Source organism: Diabrotica virgifera, chromosome 5 (assembly GCF_917563875.1).
Source record: "Diabrotica virgifera virgifera chromosome 5, PGI_DIABVI_V3a".
Lineage (NCBI taxonomy): Eukaryota > Metazoa > Arthropoda > Insecta > Coleoptera > Chrysomelidae > Diabrotica > Diabrotica virgifera.
This window is the reverse complement of record NC_065447.1, coordinates 245,457,443-245,483,371: the sequence shown is the minus strand read 5'-3', so window position 1 is coordinate 245,483,371 and position 25,929 is coordinate 245,457,443. Positions and strand designations below refer to the sequence as shown.

The following is a 25,929-nucleotide window of genomic DNA, read 5'->3' as shown; positions in this document are numbered from 1 at the left end:
TAGAGAAAAACCCAGTATTTACCTTCTGCTCGATTACCTATACATACAGGTAAAATATAACAAAGAATTACACCTGTACAAAAAAGAGCTTTTTTTATAAAACGTTTTCATTACTTATAGGGCCCAATAGAAAATTATACTATTTTGTTGTTTCAATTTCTATGTCATAAAAGAATTTTGTAATTGACTTTAAACTCATATAAATCAAAGAAAATGTTTAACACACAACTTTAAGAGGAAACAGTAGCGATCAACAGGTAGCCAAAACGCGTTCCAAGATTACGGCTGTAATTTTGAATATTTTTTCGAGATATTTGGCATACGTATTCGTAATATAATAAAGAATGGCGGTACAGAGCCCAATTTGAAAAATATATTATGTGGAAATTACTCTGTAATTAAATACAATATTAAAAAAACGAGCCTGTACCGCCATTAAGAAGAACAAAAAAATACATTTTCTTCAAATAAACTTTTTTATCCGATGCTTAGATTTTGTGTCATTTTGGAACTACTAAAATTTTTTATTTCGTTAGTAGTTCCAAAATGACACAAAATCTAGGCATCGGATAAAAAGTTTATTTGAAGAAAGTGTATTTTTTTGTTCTACTTAATGGCGGTACAGGCTCGTTTTTTTAATATTGTATTTAATTATAGAGTAATTTCCACATATTAATATATTTTTCAAATTGGGCTCTGTACCGCCATTCTTTATTATATTACAAATACGTGTGCCAAATATCTCGAAAAAATATTCAAAATTACAGCCGTAATCTTGGAACGCGTTTTGGCTACCTGTTGATCGCTACTGTATCACCTTAAGGGAAATATTGGAAATTATTTATTTATCAAAATATATTTCATATGTCTATTGCCTACTTGGTTTTCAAATTTAATTTGGAATTCCAGATCCACTACGAGGTGATATATGGCATTTTGAGTAAGCAAACAAGCAATTTGATTCAACCCAGTCTGTGAGACTTGTTCACTAATAAAAATAACGTCCGGGTGCAACAATTCATTGAAGCGAGGTGTATTAATTCGTGTCATACAGGAATCACTTCACCACGCTCCAATGCCCCAGATCATTCCTTTCAGGATTCCTAATTCACCTATAGCCCCTATAGGTGAATTACTAAAGGAGTTGGAGATATTCGTCGGAGCAAGAGTAATTTTACGAGCTAACATTAATGTCGAAAAAGGACTAGTTAATGGGGCTATGTAGTGTTGCCCAAAATCGGTCTTGGCCTTGCAGTCTTGGTCTTGTTCTTGCGTTTTAGCAAGAGCAAGACCAAGACCAAGACCGCCTTATTTTAGCAAGACCAAGACCAAGACTGACTGAAATTTCAAAAAAAGAGAAAGTATACTTTTCCGGACCTGATTGTAGGGAGCAAAGTTGTACTTTTCCTCCCTAGGGAGGAAAAGTAAAAGTAACGTCATGATATGTCATTCATGAAATATAACTTATTGACGCCCTGTATAATATCTATTTTCTATTACGTAAGTATCTATACATTTTAACATTTATTTATAAAACACTCTGTATTTTGCAGAATGGTAAAAAACAGTAAATTGTTATTTTGATTTAACAATGTTTACATTAATAATTTGACTTATATTTGACAGTTGACAGTTATATTGTACCTACTTGTAAGATTTAGTTCTAATAAATTTTATTGGCTAGTTACATAAAATAAATTAAGTAAAAATGAAAAAATGACTTGTTATTTGAGGAAGGTGGAAAAACCATATGTATAACATGGGAGTAAAGTGCATTTTCCTCCCTTGAATGATTACTACCCTTCGCTACGCGTCGGGCAGTAAACATCATTCTCGGGAGGAAAAGTAGCACTTTCCTCCCTTGTTATACAAATAGCTATTACTTGTGTTTTTGAGCCTTGAACATCGTCATTTTTCGATTTTTTTCAGTTTTAAATTGTTTATAACTCGGAAACGAATAACTTTAGACAAAAACTACAAAAGACCTTTTTTGTTCCATATGATTCAAAGAATCTAAAATAAGTCTGCCAGGGCTGAAACAATTGATTTTTATAATTTGTTTAATTTTTTTTTAAATAAATATAGAAATAACTCAGAAATTACAGCATTTCGGTATAGGAAATATTACATGAAAATTAATTAGTAGTTATTATGGTTCAAAATGCAAAAATATACAGGGTGTTCTATTCGAAATACTAAAGTTCATTATATTTTTAAAAAAACGCAAGATCTGGTAACAATCTGTAATTACCACTATAATATCGGCCGCATTAGACCTTTACTCACCAAATTCTATAAAAATCGTTCAAGTCGTTTCCGAGATATTTGAGGCGTTCCATACATAAAACTCACTCTGTATAAATGTTATATAATTAAACTGCGTGTATAACTTTGTATTAATTCTTGTTAAAAAAAAGTCAATCTTAAAATTTTCAACTAATAGCAAACAAAAATTTTCAACTAATAATATGTATATAATATATAATAGTGTCAAAGCTATTGCGTACTGTGCTGTAATTTAATTTGTATTTTTTTTATTTTTTATTTGAATAAATGGCAAATTGTAGAACTCTTTTATTCCATTTCATTTCATATACCTAATGTGAGAGTCCATCAGTCTAGATAAGTTTATGTCATTTGTTTGATTTTTTGTGTTTTCACCATGTTTTAGCACATGTCAGGTTATTAAATATGCAAACGTTTATTAAGAAACAGACTGACTCCCGTGGGACATGGTAGATAGCCCAGTTAGTTAGAGTATAGGCAGGGATAGTTTAGATCGTGGGTTCAAACCCACCTAATGTGAGTTGTTTATTAATAAATAGCAATATGCTAGTGGGTAACTGCGAGACTTGCAAGACTCTTGCTGCAAGACCAAGACCAAGACTGGGAGTGCAATACCAAGACCAATACCAAGACCAGGTGTACTGGTGCAAGACCAAGACCAAGACTGTCCAAGTCTCGTCTTGGTCTTGCATTTGGGCAACACTAGGGCTATGGGTAACAGTGTTGAGATTGTGTGACCTCTATATCGCCGTGATCAAATGTATTCGATATATCCACAAACAAAATATTGAATCATCAAATGTCAAAAATGCTTAAAAATTAAGACAAAAAAGTTATGCAATAAAATAACCGTTTACCTAACCAAAACGGACGCATATGACTGGTACTAGAATGTCGCAATTGACGAAATCGATTTATCTTTGGAAGATAAATAAACCTACCAGTTTTCCTTTTTCTAAATAAAAGCGCTCTGAAGATATCTATGAAAAACTAATTCCAAGACGGCATGTTTAGAGAGTTCTAGCTCCCTTAAAACTCGATATATCCATGTAATAGTAGTTAACTATTGCATTGTTAACCAGTTCTGACCTATTCTGAAAATTTCAGGTGCCTAGGTAGCCTAGATGTATGTTTAAAATGAATTACAAAATTTGCCGGACATAGTGACAAAGTGACATAGCTACAAAGACTAAGCCAAGTATATCAAAAAGTTTTAAAATAGCCAAACACATAAAAAAGGAATAACACGAGCTTTCAAGACAAACACTAACTTACGCAAATATATTAAGAACAATAAGAGCCAAAAGAAAAAGCACTTAAACATTGGTGTATACATTCTTATATGTGACTGTACAAAAACTTACATGGATCAAATTGGTAGAATCTTTAACAAACGTATAGAAGAAAAACAGATTCTACGTACACACTTCACCGTCTAGATCATAATCCTTGCTTCAATCTTGAAATATTGCCTTGTTATTGGTCTTACGTAGGTGCTGGTCAGTACAGGATGGATGTTAGTTACCTAGGGTTTCCGAGAACCCTTTTCGCTTTTCAGTTTTAACTTGTATTGAAGGGAATTTTGTTGTTAGTTTCCAGATAGTCTTTCCCGACGAGTCTTTTTATTTATTTAATTGTCGGCACCGGTATAATATTTTCCAGTGCAATAAATTCCCTTTTACCTATACTAATCTCGGTGGTAATATTTTCAACTACCACAGATTCTTCTTTTTCAGTATGTTCTTGCTTAACCTTCCGTTACTCGCGCAAATTTTTTGTGATCGAATACTTGCGCACAGTGCAGAAGACCGGGTCCAAAAATATGGGTTAGCAATGTTTAAAAAATTTTCTTTTTCCAAAATTGTGTACAATTTATATTATTTAATGAATATATGATCATATAATTTTGTAGATATGCGTTTGTGTCAACATTATATTACTTTAATAAAAAGTAATTTTTTTCATCATTATCTTCATGCGTTTCCTCGTCAGTCGACACTTCATCAAATAATTTTAATAATCTTTGCTTCTCCTTCTCATAATCTGTATCTAAATATAAATAAACAAATATATAAACATTTGAAAATAAGAACAGGATCCTAAATTACCTTGCTAATTTAAACTATCGATATCTGATTTAAACACAAAAATTTGTGCACAAATACTCACACCCGGTGTACGGCACCGTGTTGCCTAATATGTAATAAAAGTACAATACTCTTTTTTACACTGCACGTGGACTTCACCCACGGTTGACTGATGAGTGAAGAGGTATATCCAGCAGCAATTCAAAATCTCCACTACAATCAGAGTTATAGGAAGTTATTTAGAGGGCCGGTCTCATGCACCGTATGCGAGTAACGGATGGTTAACGCCTCACTAGAATGACTTTCAAGTGTCCTATTAACGTCTTATCTAACGGCTTCAAGTGTTGGGTATCCGAGTAAGGAGGCAAGCACACTATAATATGAACAAAATGCTGCCTTATCAACCGTGTTGGTAGTTTAATTTTCATTTATATTATCAATAATTTATAAAGTTCGACCATTTGTATGGTGTCCGTCTAATACTAAACATCATCAATGGTGCTACAGTCCTATGAAAAAGCATCGACCTTCCAAGTCTATTACGCCAGTCAGTCCTATCCATTGCCAACTGTTTCCAGTTTTCTGTGCCTATTTTTCTCCCATCCTCATCTACACCATCCTTCCATCTGAATTTTGGCCTACCCCTATTTCTACTTCCCACAGGTTGTGACATAAGGATTCTTCTAGGAGGGTTGTTTTGCTGTGATCTTGCTACATGTCCTGTCCATCTTAGTCTTCCTATTCTTATAAGAGATACTACGCCTTTACCACCAAATATAACACAGGATTTTTGTGATGGTTTCACTTTTTCAATAAAATGTAGTAACTACTGTGAGAATATATGAGTTTGAATCCACCCACTTAAATGATACCCAATTTTTTAAGCAGGAGGAGAACTTTTCCAATAAACAATTGTGTTTTTTCAGGGAAAAATCAGATATGGTGGAACAAAAATTCCTGCGACACTCAAACATAAGACTGCTGTGACCACCATAGAAATTACTTCTTTCTATTGAGGTTAAGGCTTCTACCTACTGTGAGCCTCTAAGTTCAACAATATATTGTACTTTAGACTGAATAATACTTAATCCAGTTTCATGTACCTTGAATACTCTATCGGTTGAATATCTATAACGTTTTGGTAACGTTCCTTATGCCTTTGGCTCTATGGAATGTACGTTTAAGTAGGCTGTCTGAAAGAAATCCTGTCCTTGTCTCATTTTAGAACGAAATTTAACCATTTTCCGCCAGAACCCTCATTCTCTCTTTTTTTCGGTTTGTAAAAGGCATTTGGAAATTTATTTAAGGTAGTCATCTGATACGCTATCCTTTTAACTTCATTAATTTCTTCTTACTTAACCCATACATTATCCCATAAAACTCTTTTTTATAATGTTACATGTTAATGTTTTCCAAAAAAAAAAAGAATGTGTGTGTACTTTGTACGCAATTAAGAAGTTATACTTCTATTATATGATTTCAACGAAATAAATATACTTTCGAACAGTTTATTTATATTTTATTTATATATTAAACTAATTTTTACTTAGTACTTTCCAAGAATTTTTATTAAGGTGATACAGTAGCGATCAACAGGTAACCAGGACGTGTTCCAAGATTGCGGCTGTAATTTTGAATATTTTTTCGAGATATTTGGCACACGTATTCGTAATATAATAAAGAATGGCGGTACAGAGCCCAATTTGAAAAACATATTAATACGTGGAAATTACTCTGTAATTAAATACAATATTAAAAAACGAGCCTGTACCGCCATTAAGAAGAACAAAAAAATACACTTTCTTCAAATAAACTTTTTTATCCGATGCCTAGATTTTGTGTCATTTTGGAACTACTAATGAAATAAAAAATTTTAGTAGTTCCAAAATGACACAAAATCTAGGCATCGGATAAAAAAGTTTATTTGAAGAAAGTGTATTTTTTTGTTCTTCTTAATGGCGGTACAGGCTCGTTTTTTTAATATTGTATTTAATTACAGAGTAATTTCCACATATTAATATATTTTTCAAATTGGGCTCTGTACCGCCATTCTTTATTATATTACGAATACGTGTGCCAAATATCTCGAAAAAATATTCAAAATTACAGCCTCAATCTTGGAACGCGTTTTCGCTACCTGTTGATCGCTACTGTTTCCTCTTAAAACAATACCAAAACTTTAAAAAAAAAATAGAAAACACCCGGATTCGAACCGGGGACCTCTTGATCTCCAGTCGAACGCTCTACCACTGAGCTATACTCCTTTTGTTTGTGCGGGTGCGGACGACAAGATTTCTCAGACATACTGTCAAGTGGACCAAGTGAAGTATAAAAATACTTTAAATATTATTTATTATCTTATTCCCGAGGTAGACAAATTCAAAGATACAAAAATTATAATAAATATATTTACTAAAAACACTAATATATTCTTTCCACGCCTTTTTTGGACTAATACATACATAACTAACAGATGAGACTTGGACTCTTCGCGCATGCGAGCGCCCAAAAATTTATACCATTGAGATGTGGTGCTGGAGAAGAATGCTGCACGTACCTTGGACAGCTCATAGGACAAACGTTGCCATTCTAAACCAACTCAATATTAAAAAAAGGCTGTCCACAATTATTGTGGATTCGTTGCAGACATATTATATGTCTGCAACGAATCTTGAAATTCTTTGGTCGCGTGGTTCGCAGAGGTGACGACAGTTTGGAGAGATTAATTGTTTGAGAAAACGTTCCGGGGAGAAGATCAAGAGGACGATCACCAACTACATGGTCTGACTAAATAAAGCATTCAGCTGGAAACTCATTCTGCGAAGCTCTTATAGCATCTGCAGATAGAGACCAATGGAGAAACATTGTTGGGAGTATTGGAAGAAATCACGATCCTCAGTAATGGGGAAACGGCAAGAGAGAGAGAGAGAGGGAGAGAGACATACATAACTTAAAATATTTACGTGAACACATGCGCGCAGAATAATAAAAATTCACTCCCAATCGCGCCTAAAAAAGTATAACTTCAAATAAAAAAATATAAGAAAAAATTTTTTAGGAAACGCTTTTATTTAGTTACGAGTGACTAAAATTAAAAATATTATAAAAAAAATCAACTAAAAAGCAAAAAAAAAATTCAAACACATTCGTCAAAGAAAAGCGTGGGGCGAAAACCGTTTATTCGATGAAGATGTGCCCCCACGCTTTTCTTTAACGAATGTGTTTGAATTTTTTTTTTTTGCTTTTTAGTTGATTTTTTTTATAATATTTTTAATTTTAGTCACTCGTAACTAAATAAAAGCGTTTCCTAAAAAATTTTTTTTATATTTTTTTATTTTTTACTTTTTAGTCTAAGGGCCGCGTCCCACCATCAAATAATTTGATCAAACTGGTTTGAGCAAACTGAAAGTGACAGTTAGTGACGTCACATCCTGAGTGTTCATTGTGGATAATAATGAAAAATTTTAATTTTAAATAAAGTACAAACAAGTTAGACAACTCAATACAAAAAATTTGATCAAACTAGACTGATAGTGAGAGCACAGATTTTTAGAATTTCAAAAAAACTGCAATTGTGACGTCACTTTGACGTACTTCCCGAGTTTGCTCAAACTGTTTGATCAAATTATTTGATGGTGAGACGCGGCCTTAACAGTTTTCAAACATTAAAATATATCATGTTTATTAAAATATATGTATAAAACATAACATGATTAACAAACATGAAAATTAGTCGGAATCGGCAAAAAAATTTAATCTCTATTGTTTATTTATGAAGCATAATGTAAACAATTAACGTAAAAAGCGAAATTATGTATAGTTCATATAACCTAGCTACAATCTCTAAAACTTTCAAGTTTCTTCATTGTAAAAAACAAGGGAATTTAAGCATTTTCCATTAAAATCGTGTTTTTTATTTAAACAATTTTTTATTTAAACATAAAATTTTTTTATTGACTATTCGTGTATTGTTCCTGCGAATGCATATGTCTGCAAATTTTCATTCATTTTCATTAAAGAAAAGGCAGTCAAATTAACGTCTAAATATTTGACACAAACGATTGAACTAGAGAAAAGTGTTTAATAATAAATTACATACATTCTTCTTTTTTGTCAAATAATTTAATTAAAAAATTATATTTGGACAATGTATGTACAACTAATTATATAAATTTTTATATTACTGAATAAAGAATTGAAATGACCTTTCAAATGAGCTATCGCATATCCCCTATTCTCATTTAAAAAAATCATCGATTACGTCATCGCGTCCAGATGGATGACGTCATTAGTATGACATATATGCCAAAATATCGTAATTTAAAAATAAAAATCGACCTCTTTCGGGATTTTTCCTTAAAGTCACCTTTTTACGAAAAAACGAATTTATTCCTTTCATTTGCATCGTACTGTATAAACAAATATACAAAACTCATTGTATGAGTGTTCAAAATTTAAAACTTTATTGTTTATTTATGACGCATAACGTAAACAATTAACGTAAAAATTGAAATTATGTATAGGTGATCTCATTAGCTACAGTCCGTAAAAGTTTCAAGTTTCTGCATTGTAAAAAACAAGTGAATTTAGGCCTTTTTCCATTAAAATCGTTTTTTTTTTATTTAAACAATTAATAAACATAAACAAACATTTTTTGTTGTCTATTCGTGTATTGTTCCCGCGAGTGCATATGTCTGCAAATTTTCATTCATTTGCATGGAAGAAAAGGTAGTCAAATTAACATCCAAAGATTTGACGCAATCTATTGAACTAAATAAAAGCGTTTAACAATCTTAAGATAACATGCTAAGAATTTATTTTGTATACAAAAATATTTTATTATATTATTATTCACAAGTTTATTTTCATATTTTCTACACCCACTACTGTAAATTGGTGTAACTTACAAACAAGGTTGGGGTACAAGTGTACCCCAGGTAGCATTCCAGGGTTCAAGTCGCCTTTTTACGAAATAACGAATTTATTCCTTTCAGTTGCATCGTACTGTATAAACAAATATATGAGTGTTCAAAATTTCAAACTTTATTGTTTATTTATGACGCATAACGTAAACAATTAACGTAAAAAGTGAAATTATGTATAGGTTATATCACTAGCTACCATCGGTAAAAGTTTCAAGTTTTTACATTGTAAAAAACAAGAGAATTTAGGCCTTTTTCCATTAAAATCGTTTTTTTTTTTATTTAAACAATTAATAAAGATAAACAAAAATTTTTTGTTTTCTATTCGTGTATTGTCACCGCGAATGCATATGTCTGCAAATTTTCATTCATTTGCATGGAAGAAAAGGTAGTCAAATTAACATCCAAAAATTTGATGCAATCTATTGAACTAAATAAAAGCGTTTAACAACACTTATTTCTTTTTTTTTTGCCCTGATTTTTTATTTTATGTACGCCTCTGTATGCACAGGCAAATCGGATATCGAATTGATATTTCCACCCTTTCTATCCCTTTTTCTGTAAAATCGTTGTTCTAAAACAATCTAGTCCATATTGAAAAAAACCCTCCCATAAACTCGATAAAAAATGAGATTTTACCATGCTCTTGCTGCATGGTACATTAGAGATCCGCTTTATCGTAAAAGAAGACGACGAATATTCGCCGAGGCGGAAAATAATTCGGAGAAATCGGAAGAAAAATATTAGGCAACGTTTTCTAGGCATGTGTGAGCCGTGTCAATATTAAACTCTTTTCAAAGAAAACAATTCTATTGTTTCTATTTTATTTTCAGTCGAATACCGAAGTTTTATAGTTTGCGTGATGTAATACTACACGGACGTTGAAATTCTATACCCTATTTTCCAAGTTTATTGCACGTTATTATTATACTGACATTTCTACTCAGGCTCACATTACAACTCACTGATAAGAAATTTCTTATTAGTCCAGAGAAATAAGATTTTTCTCGTGACACATCCCCCTCCAGGTCGAAACCAAATTTTTTGAGTAGTATCGACATCTAAATTAATAACCTATATGTTTCCTGCAGCCGATTTTGATGATATACATAGTTATAAACAAATGAAGATCAAAAAACGGTAAATTTTCGATTTTTTTCGTCTATTACTAAAAAGTGAAGCATTATAAACAAATTTGAGAATAAGAAGCTCATAAATCATATAAAAAACTTCAATATGGCGTGTACAAGAATTCATGTGTACTCAGTAGATATATCTTAAAAACATCCTGTAATTATCTACGATAATTACTTTCAGTTATGTATGTCATCATAACAATATTACAACCTTCATTCGATTATACAAATATTGTTATCCTAGATCACGATTCACTAATAATTGCAGAGTCAATTATAAACACTTTTCATGGTCGATGCTGAATAGGCATTTCTAAATATATAAACAGCAAAACTATAACAAGGGAATTCTTATTATTATATGAGACATTCGTCATTCTATTTTGGTGATCAGACGTAATATTTCCACATTAAAGATAGTGTCTCTTTCTACACGAGACGTTCTTTGGGTGCGGTGCTACCAGCTTATGCTCATGCGAGTGTAAATAAAACAACTCAACAAGTAAAAGCGTATCAATTATTCCACCCCTCGGATAGGGGATAACCATCCTCACCGGGAGAAGATAGCCTTAATGCCAGGGCTGTCATATGGCGATCCAAGACCAGGCGAGAACTCAGAACTAGCAGTCTAGAACGAGAAATGGGAAAACACGTCAATGTTCAGGCACCTAGACCACCTTAGACAACAGTGTGGTATGTAAAATGGATGGAGACATCAGGCCGACGCGGAGCTGAAAAGGGAATAGTATGGAGATGGAACATCGTGGGACAATGGAAAATGGACAATGCTATGGAACGTGCAGCGAGGACTTGTGATACGAACAAAGACGTGTAAAAGTGGTAAGTCCATATTAGCTATTTTTATGGTATTTCCTGATTAATATAAAGTATAAAGTATAAACATTATGTGCTACCTTAATTACATTAATATATGTTTCAAGTTTACCTATTTTTACTTAATTATTCTATTCTATTACCAATATTTATCAATATACAAAGATTTTTTTTACCCTCATATTAAGTTATTATAGGATGCAATGATACAATTTTATATAATTTTTTTTACATATTTATCAACGTATACTTTATCCTTGCTGACTTTTATTCATTTATTATTTGACTACTGATTTTTAGTACATCTTTGCAATTTTTTATTTTAATATTTGCTATCGTAAATATACCTATCAAAATAAATATACGATATATAACAAATATACGCTATATGCATAATACATTTAAATTATTATTCTAACTACTTATTTACAAGGGTTAATATAACGTTATTTATTTTTGAATTTTTATTACCACTGCAATTTTTACATATTTTTACCATATATTGACGTATTATTTTATCTCCATATTTTTTACTATATATCTATATACTACATATCTATATACACCGTAAGACTATCGAATTTATATTTTCGCTAAGAAGTGCAGAAGCTGGAAAAAAGAAAAAAAATTATGTATAAATGAGTAGCAACAAAGTTACTTGGGAAGATTTTGTCAAAATAGTTGAGGAAATTGCACAAGAAATAGACAGGCAAAGCAGAAGAGTCTTAAAGAAAAAAGTTCCGAAATCTAAGGACATAAAGGAAGAAGTGACGACACAGCTAATTAAAGCTTATAACAAGTTCACGCAATTGACCAGGAAAAACTGGGAAGCACTTTCGGACAAACAAAGGGAATCGTGCAACAAATATTTTGGAAAAATCAGAGACAAAGTTATACGATCATTTCAAGCAGTAAATGTGAGAACAGTGGTTCCAAGTTCAATACATCAACCAATCGACAAGGAAGTTGAAGAGGAACAAAGCGATGAGGAAATAGAAGAAGGAAAAAGCGACGAGGAAGGAGAAGAAGAAATAATTAACGACGGAATAAAAGAGGAAAAAGGTGACATAAAACAAGATATAACAATATTAAACATGGCTTTGACAATCACTGAATTTTTGAATATCGCAAGCAAGATATTGCCCAACGAGTTCGATGGAAGCGCAGGGAAATTACAACCATTTTTAGACGCATTAGAACTACTTGGAAAATTGGCAGAAGGTCATGAAGACACAGCTGTAACGCTAATAAAAACGCGACTCACCAATAAGGCTAGGAACCTAATAACCACAGAAGATACGATTCCACGGATAGCTGAAGCACTAAAGAAAGAATTAAAAGGTGATAATCCGAAGAATTTAATAGCCAAATTAGCCAAAAAAAGGCAAGGGCATAGAGATGCAGCAGTGTACGCATCTGAAGTGGAAGAGTTAGCAGAACAATTAAAAGTAGCATACATAGCGGAAGGAATGCCACTTGACTTAGCAAAGAAATATACGACGGAAGCAGTAGTAACAACAATGAAACGAAACGCTAATGCAGAGAAAGCTAAGCTAATACTGGAAGCAGGTAACTTTACATCACCGCAGGAAGTAGTATCTAAATTTTTGTCGATCGATACGACTGAAGAAAATGCACAAGGAAGAGTCTTAAATTATAGGACAAACTACGAGAATAAAGAAGCAGAGACAATAGCAAGAGGAATCTTTGATCATTTCATACCAACATACGGACTCATGAAGCAAATAAGAACAGACCAAGGCACAGAGTATAAGAACGAAGTAATGCAGGAATTAACAAAGCTATTAAAAATAGAACACAACTTTTCAACGGCATACCACCCACAGTCCATTGGAAGTTGCGAAAAACTACACAGAACGTTGAACGAGTACGTAAGAGCATTCATAGACGAAGACAGAGAAAATTGGGATGTGTGTTGCAGAATGTTCACATACTGCTACAATACAACCCCTAACGCGTATCATGGATACACACCGTTCGAACTGTTATATGGCAGGAAGGTTAACCTACCGGAAGACCTTACACATGAGATTCAACCATGTTACAATATAGATGCCTACTACAATGAGTTACGATACAAACTACAAAGCGCACACGAGAGAGCCAGAACCTTCTTATTAAAACACAAAAAAGAGCGGCAAGAAAAGAATAAGCTCAAAGCAACACCACAACACTTTAAAATAGGAGACCTAGTCCTTGTAAAAAGGGAAGAGAATGGTAAGTTTGATAGTCTTTATGTAGGTCCTTTCACGATAACAGAAGTAAATAACGTTAATTGTAAAATCAGAATAGAAAACAATAAAATCAAGGAAATACATAAGAATAGATTATATGCTTACAATCCGAAAACACAGTGAGTGACAAGTGTTACGAAACAATGTTGTTAAAAGAACATTTTATATTATTTATGTATTTGCGTAGGCTTAGGAAGTTTGTATATAAAATAAATTTTTTGTATTGATTACAACACAGTATGGGTTGGTAGCACGACTTGCAAATTTCCCTCCCCGTAGTCGGAAAATTCCTAAAAAGGGAAGGTGTACAAGAATTCATCTATACTCAGTAGATATATCTTAAAAACACCCTGTAATTATCTACGATAATTACTTTCAGTTATTTATGTCATCATAACAATATTACAACCTTCATTCGATTATACAAATATTGTTATCCTAGATCACGATTCACTAATAATTGCAGAGTCAATTATAAACACTTTTCATGGTCGATTCTGAATAGGCATTTCTAAATATATAAACAGCAAAACTATAACAAGGGAATTCTTATTATTATATGAGACATTCGTCATTCTATTTTGGTGATCAGACGTAATATTTCCACATTAAAGATAGTGTCTCTTTCTACACGAGACGTTCTTTGGATGCGGTGCTACCAGCTTATGCTCATGCGAGTGTAAATAAAACAACTCAACAAGTAAAAGCGTATCAATTATTCCACCCCTCGGATAAGGGATAACCACCCTCACCGGGAGAAGATAGCCTTAATGCCAGGGCTGTCATATTTACTGAATATGTCTATTCTTATTTGTTGCTTAGAAAATTGCAAACTAAGTCATAAATTTTGAGACTTTATAAATGTTCATAACTTATGTAAAAATTAAGTTAGAACATTCTTATTACACGAAATGCTGAGACTTCTTGTGCTTAAATTATATTTTAAATTTCAAAACAAGTCATCAAATAATTTAAAAATTATTTAATTTCTTTATCCCAAATTCATTTTTTTTTGCAACACTATAAGTCAGAAAATTATAAGGTTACAGTAATACTTCGGACAGTTTATAAAAGAAGAACATTTATATTATTAATTTAATTTAAAAACTGACAAAAAGTAATTTTAAACAGTGTCAAATTATTTTTCAAAACCTTTTTTTTTTGCTTACTTATAAACAATTAGAATAACTTTTTAACCGTTATCCGTAGAAAAATTATTTTTTCATATTTAGAAAGATACACATTTAAAAAGAAAAACAATTGTCCTAGGACAATTAGGGGCGAAGTTAGCCCCCCACTTTTTTAATTCACATGTTCTTGCAAAATAATTTTGTAATATTTAGAATTTTTTTTGTCATTTTTTTTAAATTAAATTAATAGTGAAAATCTTCTTCTTTCATAAACTATCCAAAGTATTACTGTAACTTCGTCATTTTATGACTTATAGTGTTGCAAAAAAAATTAATTTGGGATAAACAAATTAAATAACTTTTAAACTATTTGACCAATTGCTTTGATATTTAGGGTATGATTTATGCACTAGACGTCTCAGAATTCCGTGTAATAAGAAGGTTCTAAGTTAGTTTTTACATAAGTTATGAATATTTATAAAAACTCAAAAGTTATTAGGTTTGTTCTAGCAAACAGTCAAACTAATCAGAAAGCGTCAGCAAACAGTTGGTCAGTGAGAAAACAATACAGTCACCAGTGCTATCCCCTCTATTCGTGCTGGTCCACTATTCGCTGATGGTTCAAACCGTTTGAAACTGATGCTAGAACATACCTAGTATCTATTTTGAAATTTTCTAAGCAACCAATAAGCATAGACATATTCAGCGAACGCCGTATTGAAGTTTTTTATACAGTTTCTTACTCTCAAATTTGTTTAAAATGCTTAACTTTTTGGTAATAGACGAAAAAAGCGAAAATTTACTGTTTTTTATCTTCATTTGTTTATAGCTATGTATATCATCAAAATCGGTTGCAGGAAACATATAGGTTATTATTATAGATGTTCATACTACTCAAAAAATTTGCTTTCTGCCTGGAGGGGGTTGTATCACCAACACGATATTTTTTTTCCTTATTTCTCTGAACTATATATTTTACACATATTATTTTATAATTATAAGTCACATTTAATAAATTTTTCACGAGCGTTGAAACAACGTTTACAGGGTTGTGCAAAATCACAGAATAACGTTGAAACACTTAAAAATACATACATATTTTACGATATCAGGAGATTATTATTATAGAGAAATATAAATATTTACACAATAAATGGTTTCGTTTTGATTCAAATACATACTCGAATATAGTTTTTAATTCCAAACAACTTTTCATAATAGCAATTTTCAATATTGTGAAAAATAAAGCTATGTACTCTACTCTTGAGTGAAATTCATACTTTTTGACATACCTCTTATAATATTCAAAGAATTTGATGGTTAAATCTTAGGTTTTGGACCATGCAGAGCTTTCTATGAAACATAACTTTTTTTCGTAAAAGAAATAATAAAAAAGTTTTCCATATGGATACAACTTACAGACATACTGTATAAAACTTCTTAAGACATGCTGTCTAATATATTATATTGCACATTTAAAAATTCTTGTCTTTAAATTTTGTACGCAGTAATAATTAAAACCTGAAATCGCTAAATTTTGCGCACCATATTCCAACCATTTGTCATCCTTAGAGCAATTAACTCAAAAGCTGTTGTAATTACATAATGGTGGAATGGCCCTAATAACGGAGCAACATCTTTGTTCCAGTTCATATCAGATTATAATGGAGAAGACCACCATTTTACGACCATCGGTCCTGGGGGACTTATCAATTTGGAGAAGATCTACCGCACGCAAGCAGTCATGGACCATATATCTTTGTGCCATCAACATTATCATAGTAGGAATCGCCTTTCGCCCACTTTTAGCCTCATCGATTATCTTAAGTGAGTATAAGTGTTCTTTCTTTAATAAATGTCTTTTTCTCTTCTGAAAATCTATAGGGTTTTTCTTAAAAGAATGGATGGAATTTTGAATACGTGTCAAATATTATATTAATAGCCCAGTCAAACAAAATCTTATTACATACTAATAAAAGTATAAAAGGATTTTGTATTAGGTTTCAAATTAAGACGGTCTGTAAATCAAATTTTGGTTGAAAAGAAATGGTTTTTCATAAAAGGATCTTTTTTCTTTTACATTGACTAAACATTTTAAATAAAATTTTTAAAGATTTAAAGAAGAAACATGTATTAACACCTAATTCCATAAAATATGATCTCAATTCCATAAGATATGACAAATAAAAAGGTAGCACTGGCAGAGTTTCTAAAATCAGATGGAACACGACTTCTACGGAACACAGAAAGAGTATGAAGAATGATCAGAGAGCAAAGAAGGAGATGAACGAATTAATAAAAGAGAAACACATTCAGAAGGAAACATAGGCAAACTACTTTCGATCTCTATTTACTAAAGGGGACGATAATGAACCACCAACACCTGAAGTTACGACAAACGAAGAAATAAACATCGAAGAGGGAGAGCTAAAGGAAGCATTAAGAAAATTAAAAAATAGAAAATCTCCAGGAGAGGACAGCTATTAAAACTAATACAAAAAATAATAGAACAAAACAGAATACCACAAGAATGGAGATCAAGCATCCTAATACCTCTCTTCAAAAAAGGAGACAAATCAGACCCGGAGAATTACAGAGGGATTAACTTATTAAACACAACATTAAAATTAACAACAAAAGTGATAACAAACCAATTGGATGAAATTATAACATTAGCAGAAGAACAACAAGGTTTTAGGTCGGGAAGGTCATGCACTGACGCTATATTTATAATGAGGCAAGTTCAAGAGAAATCGTTGGCATACAACAAACCGGCATATTTATGTTTCGTAGGCCTTAACCCGGGAGTAGTCGCGCTCACTTCTGTAACGTGAATAGTCGCGTGTTAGATTCTATCTCAAAATACGAATTTAAATACGAATTTACAACAAATTTTTATTTTATAGCATTTTTATTTACTTGTTATGTTAAAAGTATTATTTCTAACAATTATTAAAGCTAATTGGCTCTCCCCAAAGCCATAAATTCCACAAAAAGAAGAAGAAGAAGAAGAAGAAAAAGAAGAAGAAGAAGAATAAGAAGAATAACAAAAAATCCTACACATTATTACACCATTCCTTGAGGCACTTACGAAATTTTTTCAAAATTGCAAAATTTTTCATCAGGTTATCGCGAAAAAGGATAAAAATGTGAGATTCTATCTAACGGCGCGACTACTCGCGGGTTAAGAAAGCATTTGACAGGGTCACATTAAAGGACGTTATCCACTTGTTATACTAGAGAGAGGTACCTCTGGGAATAATTGAAACGATAGAAAACATCTACCAGAACAACACAATAAAAGTAAAAGTGGAAGATGAACTAACTGACCCAATTGATGCCGGCAATGGGATAAGACAGGGGGATTCCTTGAGTCCTTTATTGTTCAACCTGATCATGGACGAAATAATAAAAAAAGTAAGAACTAAAAAAGGGTACCAAATGGGATAAAATAATCTGCTATGCGGACGATGCAATCCTAATCTCTCAAAGTGAAGATGATTTACAACGTATGCTGCACCAATTCAACATAATCGCCAGAAAATTTTAGCATGTTAATTTCCTCAAAAAAGAAAAAATGCATGGTTATAACAGCAGATCCAATAAGATAAAAATTGGAGCTGGAAGGTCAGATAATTGAACAAGTGATGGAGTTTAAATACCTAGGTATCACACTATCTAGCTACGAAAGGCTCGAAACAGAAATGGAAGATCAAGTGAATAAAGCAAACAGAGCCGTAGGTTGCCTGAATGATACAATATGGAGAAATAAAAATATCGGAAAAGAAATGTAAGGCAGAATTTACAAAACAGTCATCAGACCAATAACACAGAGAACGCTTCTACGCGGTAGAAACACGACCCGACACAGAGAGGACAAAAAGATTGCTCGAAACAGGGGAGATGAAAACCCTTCGAAAAATCGATGGTAAGACTCTATGGGACAGAGCTAGAAGTACAGATATACGACGGAGATGCAAGGTGGATAACATTAATAACTGGGTAAGAAACAGAAGAATAGAATGGAATGACCACATAAGCCGAATGAGAACAAATAGGGTAGTAAGGACAGCGAGAGACGGTTTCCCAATAGGAAGACGATCAGTGGGAAGACCACGAAAACGATGGAACGACAACTTACTAGAGGCACATTGAAAAAACAAACAGAGTCATGTCTATACAAAAAGAAGAAGAAAAAGAAGACTTTTTATTTAATTAGTGTACCGGGAAATCTTTTATAAAGCATTGGAATCTCAACAATAACTTCATTCTAAAATTATCCCCCTTGGCTTTACAGTTATGCCAACCCCGAATTTTGGAAGCGAATTCTTGGCTGGTTGGATGTCTCAATGCGTTTATCATGGGATTCCGGTGTCCGACGATGGAATCCTAATAACCAAACACCCTTTCGCCCACCCCCAATCACTCCACCTTTCCACGCTGCTAATTGGATATTCCCCGTAAACCCGAGATGATTCCGCTCCGAAATTCAAATACTCCAAACTAATTAGTGACTTAGGTAATCGATCGAAGCGCCGCCGTTTAGAGAAACTTGATGCCAATGTAAGATAATTGTCATATGTTGCTGGATTAGGTGGTGAGAAATCTGTAGCAAATGGTTCGAATAGTTTGTCGTTTGTACAGTTCTTCCACTGTATCTTTGCACATCGTCATCATTAATATTACAGAAAATAAACCAAAATATGTGATAGGGCAGTCAATGAGGGTATGTGGCTCCGAATTCTATCCTACTATATCGATTCACTTGATATTTTCACAGTAAGTAGGGAATAGCCCAAGAACCAAAGTCTACCCTATGCCGATGTGTGCTTTTGTCTTGGGGGCGGTTCCCACCGCTTCTCGGGGGTGAAAATTTTTTTGCTTAAATAACTACGGAAGTTGCTAGAGAACCTAATACTAAGCAAAAACTGTTCTATATTTTTTTTTTCGAAAACTCAATACTTTTTGAGTTATTCCTGGTTGAAAACTGGTCATTTTCATTGAAACATAACACCTTTTCAAACGGTTTTTTGCGAATACCTTAAAAACTATGCATCTAACTAAAAAAACTATAAAAAACATTTTTGTAGCTTATAAAATAACAAAGAGATTCTTTTCGTTATGAATCTTCTAGTTATAACACAAAAAGAGACATGGTAAGTGAAAAAAACTTGTTTACTTGGTGCATGCTCAAATCAGTGTATTTAACTTGAAATAACAGAGAAACGGTCGATTTTAGGTGTATAATGCTACCAGTAACTTTTGTTGTGCTTGAAAAGACCTATAAAATAAGCAATATTAAATGTCGATTACATTCAAACTATGCGAGATAAACTGTAAAAAATTTGATGACTACCGTATTTTAAGAAAAAAATTAAAAGTTTATTTAACCCCTCATCCACAAGAATTTAAATGCATCGTTTTCCTTCTACAATACATTTTACTATAGTGTTCTTTTTATGTTCAAAAAGTAAGGCGGGTTTAAAATGAATGGTTTTTGAAAAAAAAAAATAAGATCAAATTATTGAGCGCATTTTTAAATTTTCTTAAAAATCTTCCTTTTTCTCCATGTAACTCGAAAATGATAAAAGATGCCAAAAAAAGATGCCATACAAAAATAAAAGTTTCTTCTAGATAAACTTTTGATTTTATTTTTTATAACAGTATCTCTTATCATTTTCAAGTTACATGGAGAAAAAGAAGATTTTTAAGAAAATTTAAATATGCGCTTTATAATTTGATCTTATTTTATTCAAAAACTGCTTTGAACTTGAACCAAAAACAAACAAACTCTTTTTACCTACCCTATCTCTTTTTGTGTTATAACTAGAAGATTGAAGAAGGAACGAATCTCTTTGTTTTTTTATGAGCTACAAAAATGTTTTATATATTTTTTTTAGTTAGATGAATTGTTTTAAGGTATTCGCAAAAACCGTTTGAAAAGGTGTTATATTTCAATGAAAATGGCCAATTTTCAACCACGAATAACTCAAAAAGTATTGAATTTTCGAAAAAAATTATAGAACAGTTTTTGCTTAGAATTGGGTTCTCTAGCAACTTCCGTAGTTGTTTAACCAAAAAATTTTCCACCCCGAGAAGGGGTGGGAACCGCCCCCAAGACAAAAGCACACATAGGCATAGGGTAGACTTTGAATAAGGAGATATTTTCAGGCTATTCCTAAAATTTCATTAAAATCCATGCAGTAGGATAGAATTCGGAGGTAATAACCTGTTCTTGCTCTCATTGACTGCCCTATGAGCCAAACTTACGTCCGTTATAAGAATGAGAAAATGGCTAATACTACAATGGACTTTCTATAAATATTTTAAAACTAAAATGTAAGAAAACAAAAGAGACAGTCGCACGGATTCCTTTAGAGAAGTTAAGTAACATGGAGCAAACATATAAATAAAACAAAAACCCTTACAAAATATTTAATGTTACCCCGTTGAGGTGGTTTTTGTACTTTTTAAATAACTAAATGTCAATTTAGAGGTTAAAACATATATTGTAGGGCATTCCAACAGGCTGTCAACATTAAATTAATATAGCGACTAGGAGGCAAACATAATATATAATTGATGGATTCGACTGTTACTTGATAGAAGTTCATTTTATCTCACAATAAAACACTGAAAACTTTTGTTTTCTATACTTCCACAAAATTTATTATTTACAACTATGTGACTACAGCTGTTTCGGCAGAGTGCCTTTCTGAATGATATAATGTACAATGTGTTTACCTTTTTAAGTCTCTAACTGAAGAGGTTGAGGAGTGGGGAGCTGTTTGTCTCGAGTTGGTCATTCAGAATTATATCTGTATTTTTCAGTTTATTAATTTCCATAGATTCTAAAAAAGATAGCTTAAGGCCTTTATTTTGGATATGCAGAATTTGAAACTCTTCATTGAAAGAATGATTATGATCTAGAAGGTGAAGTGCGTATGTAGAAGTGTCTGTTTTTCTATTGTTGAAAGCCCTTTTGTGTTCTGTTATCCGTTTGTCAAAAGTTCTGCCAGTTTGACCGATGTACGTTTTCGGACAGTCACCACAAGTTAGTTTCTACACACCACTCTGTAGTTGCTTTCTCTTTCGGCTTTTATTGTTCTTAATATATTTGCTTAAGTTGTTGTTAGTTCTAAAAGCTGGTATTATTCCTTTCTTTTTTATGTATCTGGCTATTTTTGTTGTTATCTTGCCAGTATATGTGAGAGAGCAGAAGGTACTGGGTTCTTTTTGTGGTGGTGGATACACTAATTTCGGGGCTTTCTTATGGAGTTTTTGATTTAAAATTTTGTTAACTGTTTGTTTGTTATAGGCCGAAACAGCTGTAGTCACATAGTTGTAAATAATAAATTTTGTGGAAGTATAGAAAACAAAAGTTTTCAGTGTTTTATTGTGAGAGCCAACATATATGTTAATCTGTTAGTCATTAATGTGTTTTAGATCAATTTAGTTACGTTTCTTTGTAATTTTGTTTTGTACAAAGATTAATTTAACATTTAAACTGGAATAATTAGTTTAAAAAGATAATATCCCCTATTCCTGTTGTGTATTGGTATGTGTAATGCGAAGTAATCGTGATAAAATTCAGTTTTATCGGTTACCATCAGTCAGTGCTACATTTTAAGCATAAAACTGAACTAAATAAGTTATCACCTAAGAGACAAAATGACAAAAACAATGGTTAAATGCTATAAAATGTCCTATAAAAATGCTAAATAACTAACTATGTCCATGTTACTTAAGCTTGGAAAACTTGAGGGAAAATTAATCTATATTATTTATTTTGCCAATCTTTTGAATTGACCTTGCCCTTACCGGAATCTTCAAGATGGACAGAAAACTGTAGTGAGTGTAAACTGATTGACAGAAACCGATTATCTTTTGGCTCAATAAAACAGATTGAATTTTATTTCTACAACCCATTTGAAATAGACTTACATGTGCAACCCATTCATCATTTAAATAAAAAGTGGTTCTTTATCTTCTTTATGTGCCATCTCCTATAAAAAGGTCGGCAATCATCATGGTAATTCGCACTTTCGATACCGCTGCTCTAAAGAGATTAGCAGCAGATCTCTTAAGAGAAATGCGTCTCCTTCTACGGCTACTTCTACCCTGTGGTTATATCTTATATAAAAATAAAACCGTCAAAATTGTGTACTGTTATGATCTGCTTTCTCTTACTTTTATATTAATTAGAATTTATTTAATTAATTATTCAATTGTCGCAAATCATACATAAAAAAATTAAGAAAAATCTCAGGGTGCCTTTTTCTCATAAAAAAAAATAACTAAATTATCTTAGGTTATACTTATCCTTTCTCGTGGCTTCAGTATCTCTTAGTGTTGATCCTTATCGGGATAAAATAGGAAAAGGAAATAAATAGAAATACCATAAATAAGCACATACAAATACCTTTATTATCAAAAGCAATGCTCTGAAAATTTATCAATTAAATCCTGTGGGCATAACTGTCCAAATGAAACTTTTACCATATAAATTAATCTAATTCAAACAAATATTTATCGCTTCGTTCTTGATACTTGATACTATTAATAAAACAAGCTAAACAAACCAATTTAGGTATTCGCAAAACTACTTATACTTCCTATTAAATTTTTGAAATGTTGGAATCTTAATTCATATGCTTTACGCAAAAAAATTAACTTCTAATTATAAAGAAAATCTATCACATAAGTTATTGACTGACCTTTTTGATTCACACACAATGATGTCTCCTCTTGACCCAAACAGCTCTTCCTTGTTGATTATGTTAGGATGCCAATTAAAGCCCTCTCCGTTCTCAGCATCAATCCAGCAGTATACCAGCAACTATTTCTCCAAAACACGAGCCAGGCCTCTTTTGACCAGTACTCGTTCAATAAACTCCAAAACTCTCTCCTCTCTTTCTCACAATGATAATCTCCTGAGACCCAAGTATCTTTTTTACTTGGTATCACAAATAATTTTAATAACCATAGTTCTTGTAACTTACTCTCTTGGACATTACAGAATCAAAGAGGTATGTCTTCTCAATTTGATTTGTCTCTCGTTCCACTTTTCAGCTATTCTTCACTATCAAACAACCACTAGTACTTGCTTCTGAACTACTCACGATAACTTTTGACTGCTCTTCTCGGATGCCGGTCACATCATCTTCCTATTCCAAACTGTCTTAACATTCAAACTTCTCTCTCCCCATTCCAAATTGCCAAGCTAATCAGAAACATTTCTCTCTCCACATTCCTCTTTTTTCATTCGAAAAAACCCATGCATTCTTTCAACAAATACTCCTACTCATCATAATTACTTTTCGGGAATTCTACAAATATTCTTGGGCTTAAACAAAAGGACTTAAAATTCCAAATTTCTCTACCTTATTTTTCTAAAAACTAATAATTACAATTACCTGTGGATTTTGCCTTTCTTGTAACAAAACAATCTTTTTAAAATTATAATCCGAAATAAATTGTCTTTTTCACTTCACTTTATTTACAAATGTCTTTAATTCTTCAGGGAAAAACTCATTAAGGATAAACCCACTGCGTAAACGCTAACTTCTAATAAATAGTTACAAATAAATATACACGGTGTATCAAATTTATGTGCCCGCATTATATTAAAAAATTAAATTTTTATTCTATCTTTGATTGACAAAATGATACACAATAGTACATAGTTTGTTTTCTCTTCTTTCAGGTCATCTGCCATAAACGAACAACGCGTTTTAGCGTTCGGACCCCCGGAAAAAGTCGAACTCGACGCCGAATATGACTGTGATGTAGACGATTACCACCCTGTACAGCCGCTCGTGCACGACCATGGGGTAACTTTCGTGTGTTTGTCGTCACCCCTGACGAAAATTGACCAACACGTTATTCAGGTAAGCCAAATAAGATATTTCTTATTTCCATTCATATCTAGTAACAGAGGAACAAAAGTATTTTTGTTAAAGTAACATGTCTCCTAGTCACCACATCCCATCCATTATCTCTTGTGGACATTATTTCTTCTTCTGTCATGCTTTAATAGAATCGCAAGTGTTGTTCATACTGTTTCCCTCGATTTGTCCATCTCTCTGTTCTGTCCGACGTGTTCTCGTTAATGCCCATTATCTTTTTTAGTTGTTACCGTACTATTATTTCGGTTTCTTGGTTAGTGACTTTATATATCTCTCTCTTAAGTCCCGACCCCTCGGAGGGAGTGTAGTGGTCATCGTGATGTTGTGTATTAGTAGTTTTAGTGTCCGTCTCTGGTTAGTTCTTTTAACTGATGTCGAGGTCTTTTGCATATACCTGTAATGTGGTAGATACATCTTCTTGGGGAGCTTTGGTCCTTAATTCATTTTTTACGACTTTAATTTGATTACAATATACTTTGTTTACTGGTACTCTAACTAGGAGTATAAACATCAACAATAATTAGTAACGACCTAGCCCAAGCATATCGCATTCGCCTTTAAATTAATAATTACTTACTACCATCATCTAGGTATATCGCCAGGGTTATTGTTTATATACACCTTTAAATAATAACATGCATGAAATTTCAATGTTACTCAGAGTTACTAAATCCAAGCATCTTTTATACAGAGTGTTCTAATGCTACTGCAGTAATATTCTTCTCCAACAGAAAATTTCAGTGGCATCTATCGTTCTTCTTTCCTCTTGTCATATGTCCAAGATTCACATTCGTGTGTCAGTATTGGGAATATGGGAATATTAAACAGTTGATCAACCTCATTTTTAGAATTCGTGAAATTTGAAAGTCCTTCCACGTTTGCTAGAGCATATCTACGTTGTATTTCATACAGAAGTAAAAACTTCGTTTGTATAATGGTATAAAAAGGTTTTATTAAAAAACATTAAAAGTCATCCAAAAGGATTTGCAAAAAGTTTTCAATCTGGATCAGATCATCCTCAGTGCCTAGAACGAAGTATTGCCACGTTAGAATGAACAAAAGGTTAAAATTGTGACTAGTTAAAGAAAAATGTGGTAATACTTACGTTATGCTTAGTACATGAAACTAGCAACTTTTTGAAATAGGTTACATCGATAATTATGGTTTACATAATAGTTGTATGATATTTATATATTTATATCGATGTTAAAAGATTAAATGTGTTAGGAGTGCTCAAAGGGCAACATGGTTCCCTGCTCGATAAGAACTTGTGGTTCTTGCCAGTTCAATGGACACAGACCAACAAAAGTGAAGGAGATGACAATCCAATTATCAGACCGAAGTGACATGACAAGACAGGTAGTCAATTTT

General features: G+C 32.4%; 1 protein-coding gene and 1 non-coding gene across 3 annotated transcripts in view; one reads left to right on the top strand and one right to left on the bottom strand.

The window, feature by feature from the left end:
- LOC126884758 (1-phosphatidylinositol 4,5-bisphosphate phosphodiesterase epsilon-1-like) overlaps positions 1-25,929 on the top strand; it is an 890,827-nt gene that overhangs the window by 757,860 nt on the left and 107,038 nt on the right. For both annotated transcript variants that reach the window (XM_050650976.1, XM_050650975.1), the window contains 2 exons: positions 16,299-16,477; positions 24,357-24,540. In XM_050650976.1, coding sequence (XP_050506933.1) covers positions 16,299-16,477; positions 24,357-24,540 — 363 coding nt within the window. The remainder of the gene's footprint in view (positions 1-16,298; positions 16,478-24,356; positions 24,541-25,929) is intronic.
- On the bottom strand, positions 6,566-6,637 carry Trnas-gga (transfer RNA serine (anticodon GGA)). Its single transcript has one exon. It is a non-coding gene; the product is annotated as a tRNA-Ser (tRNA).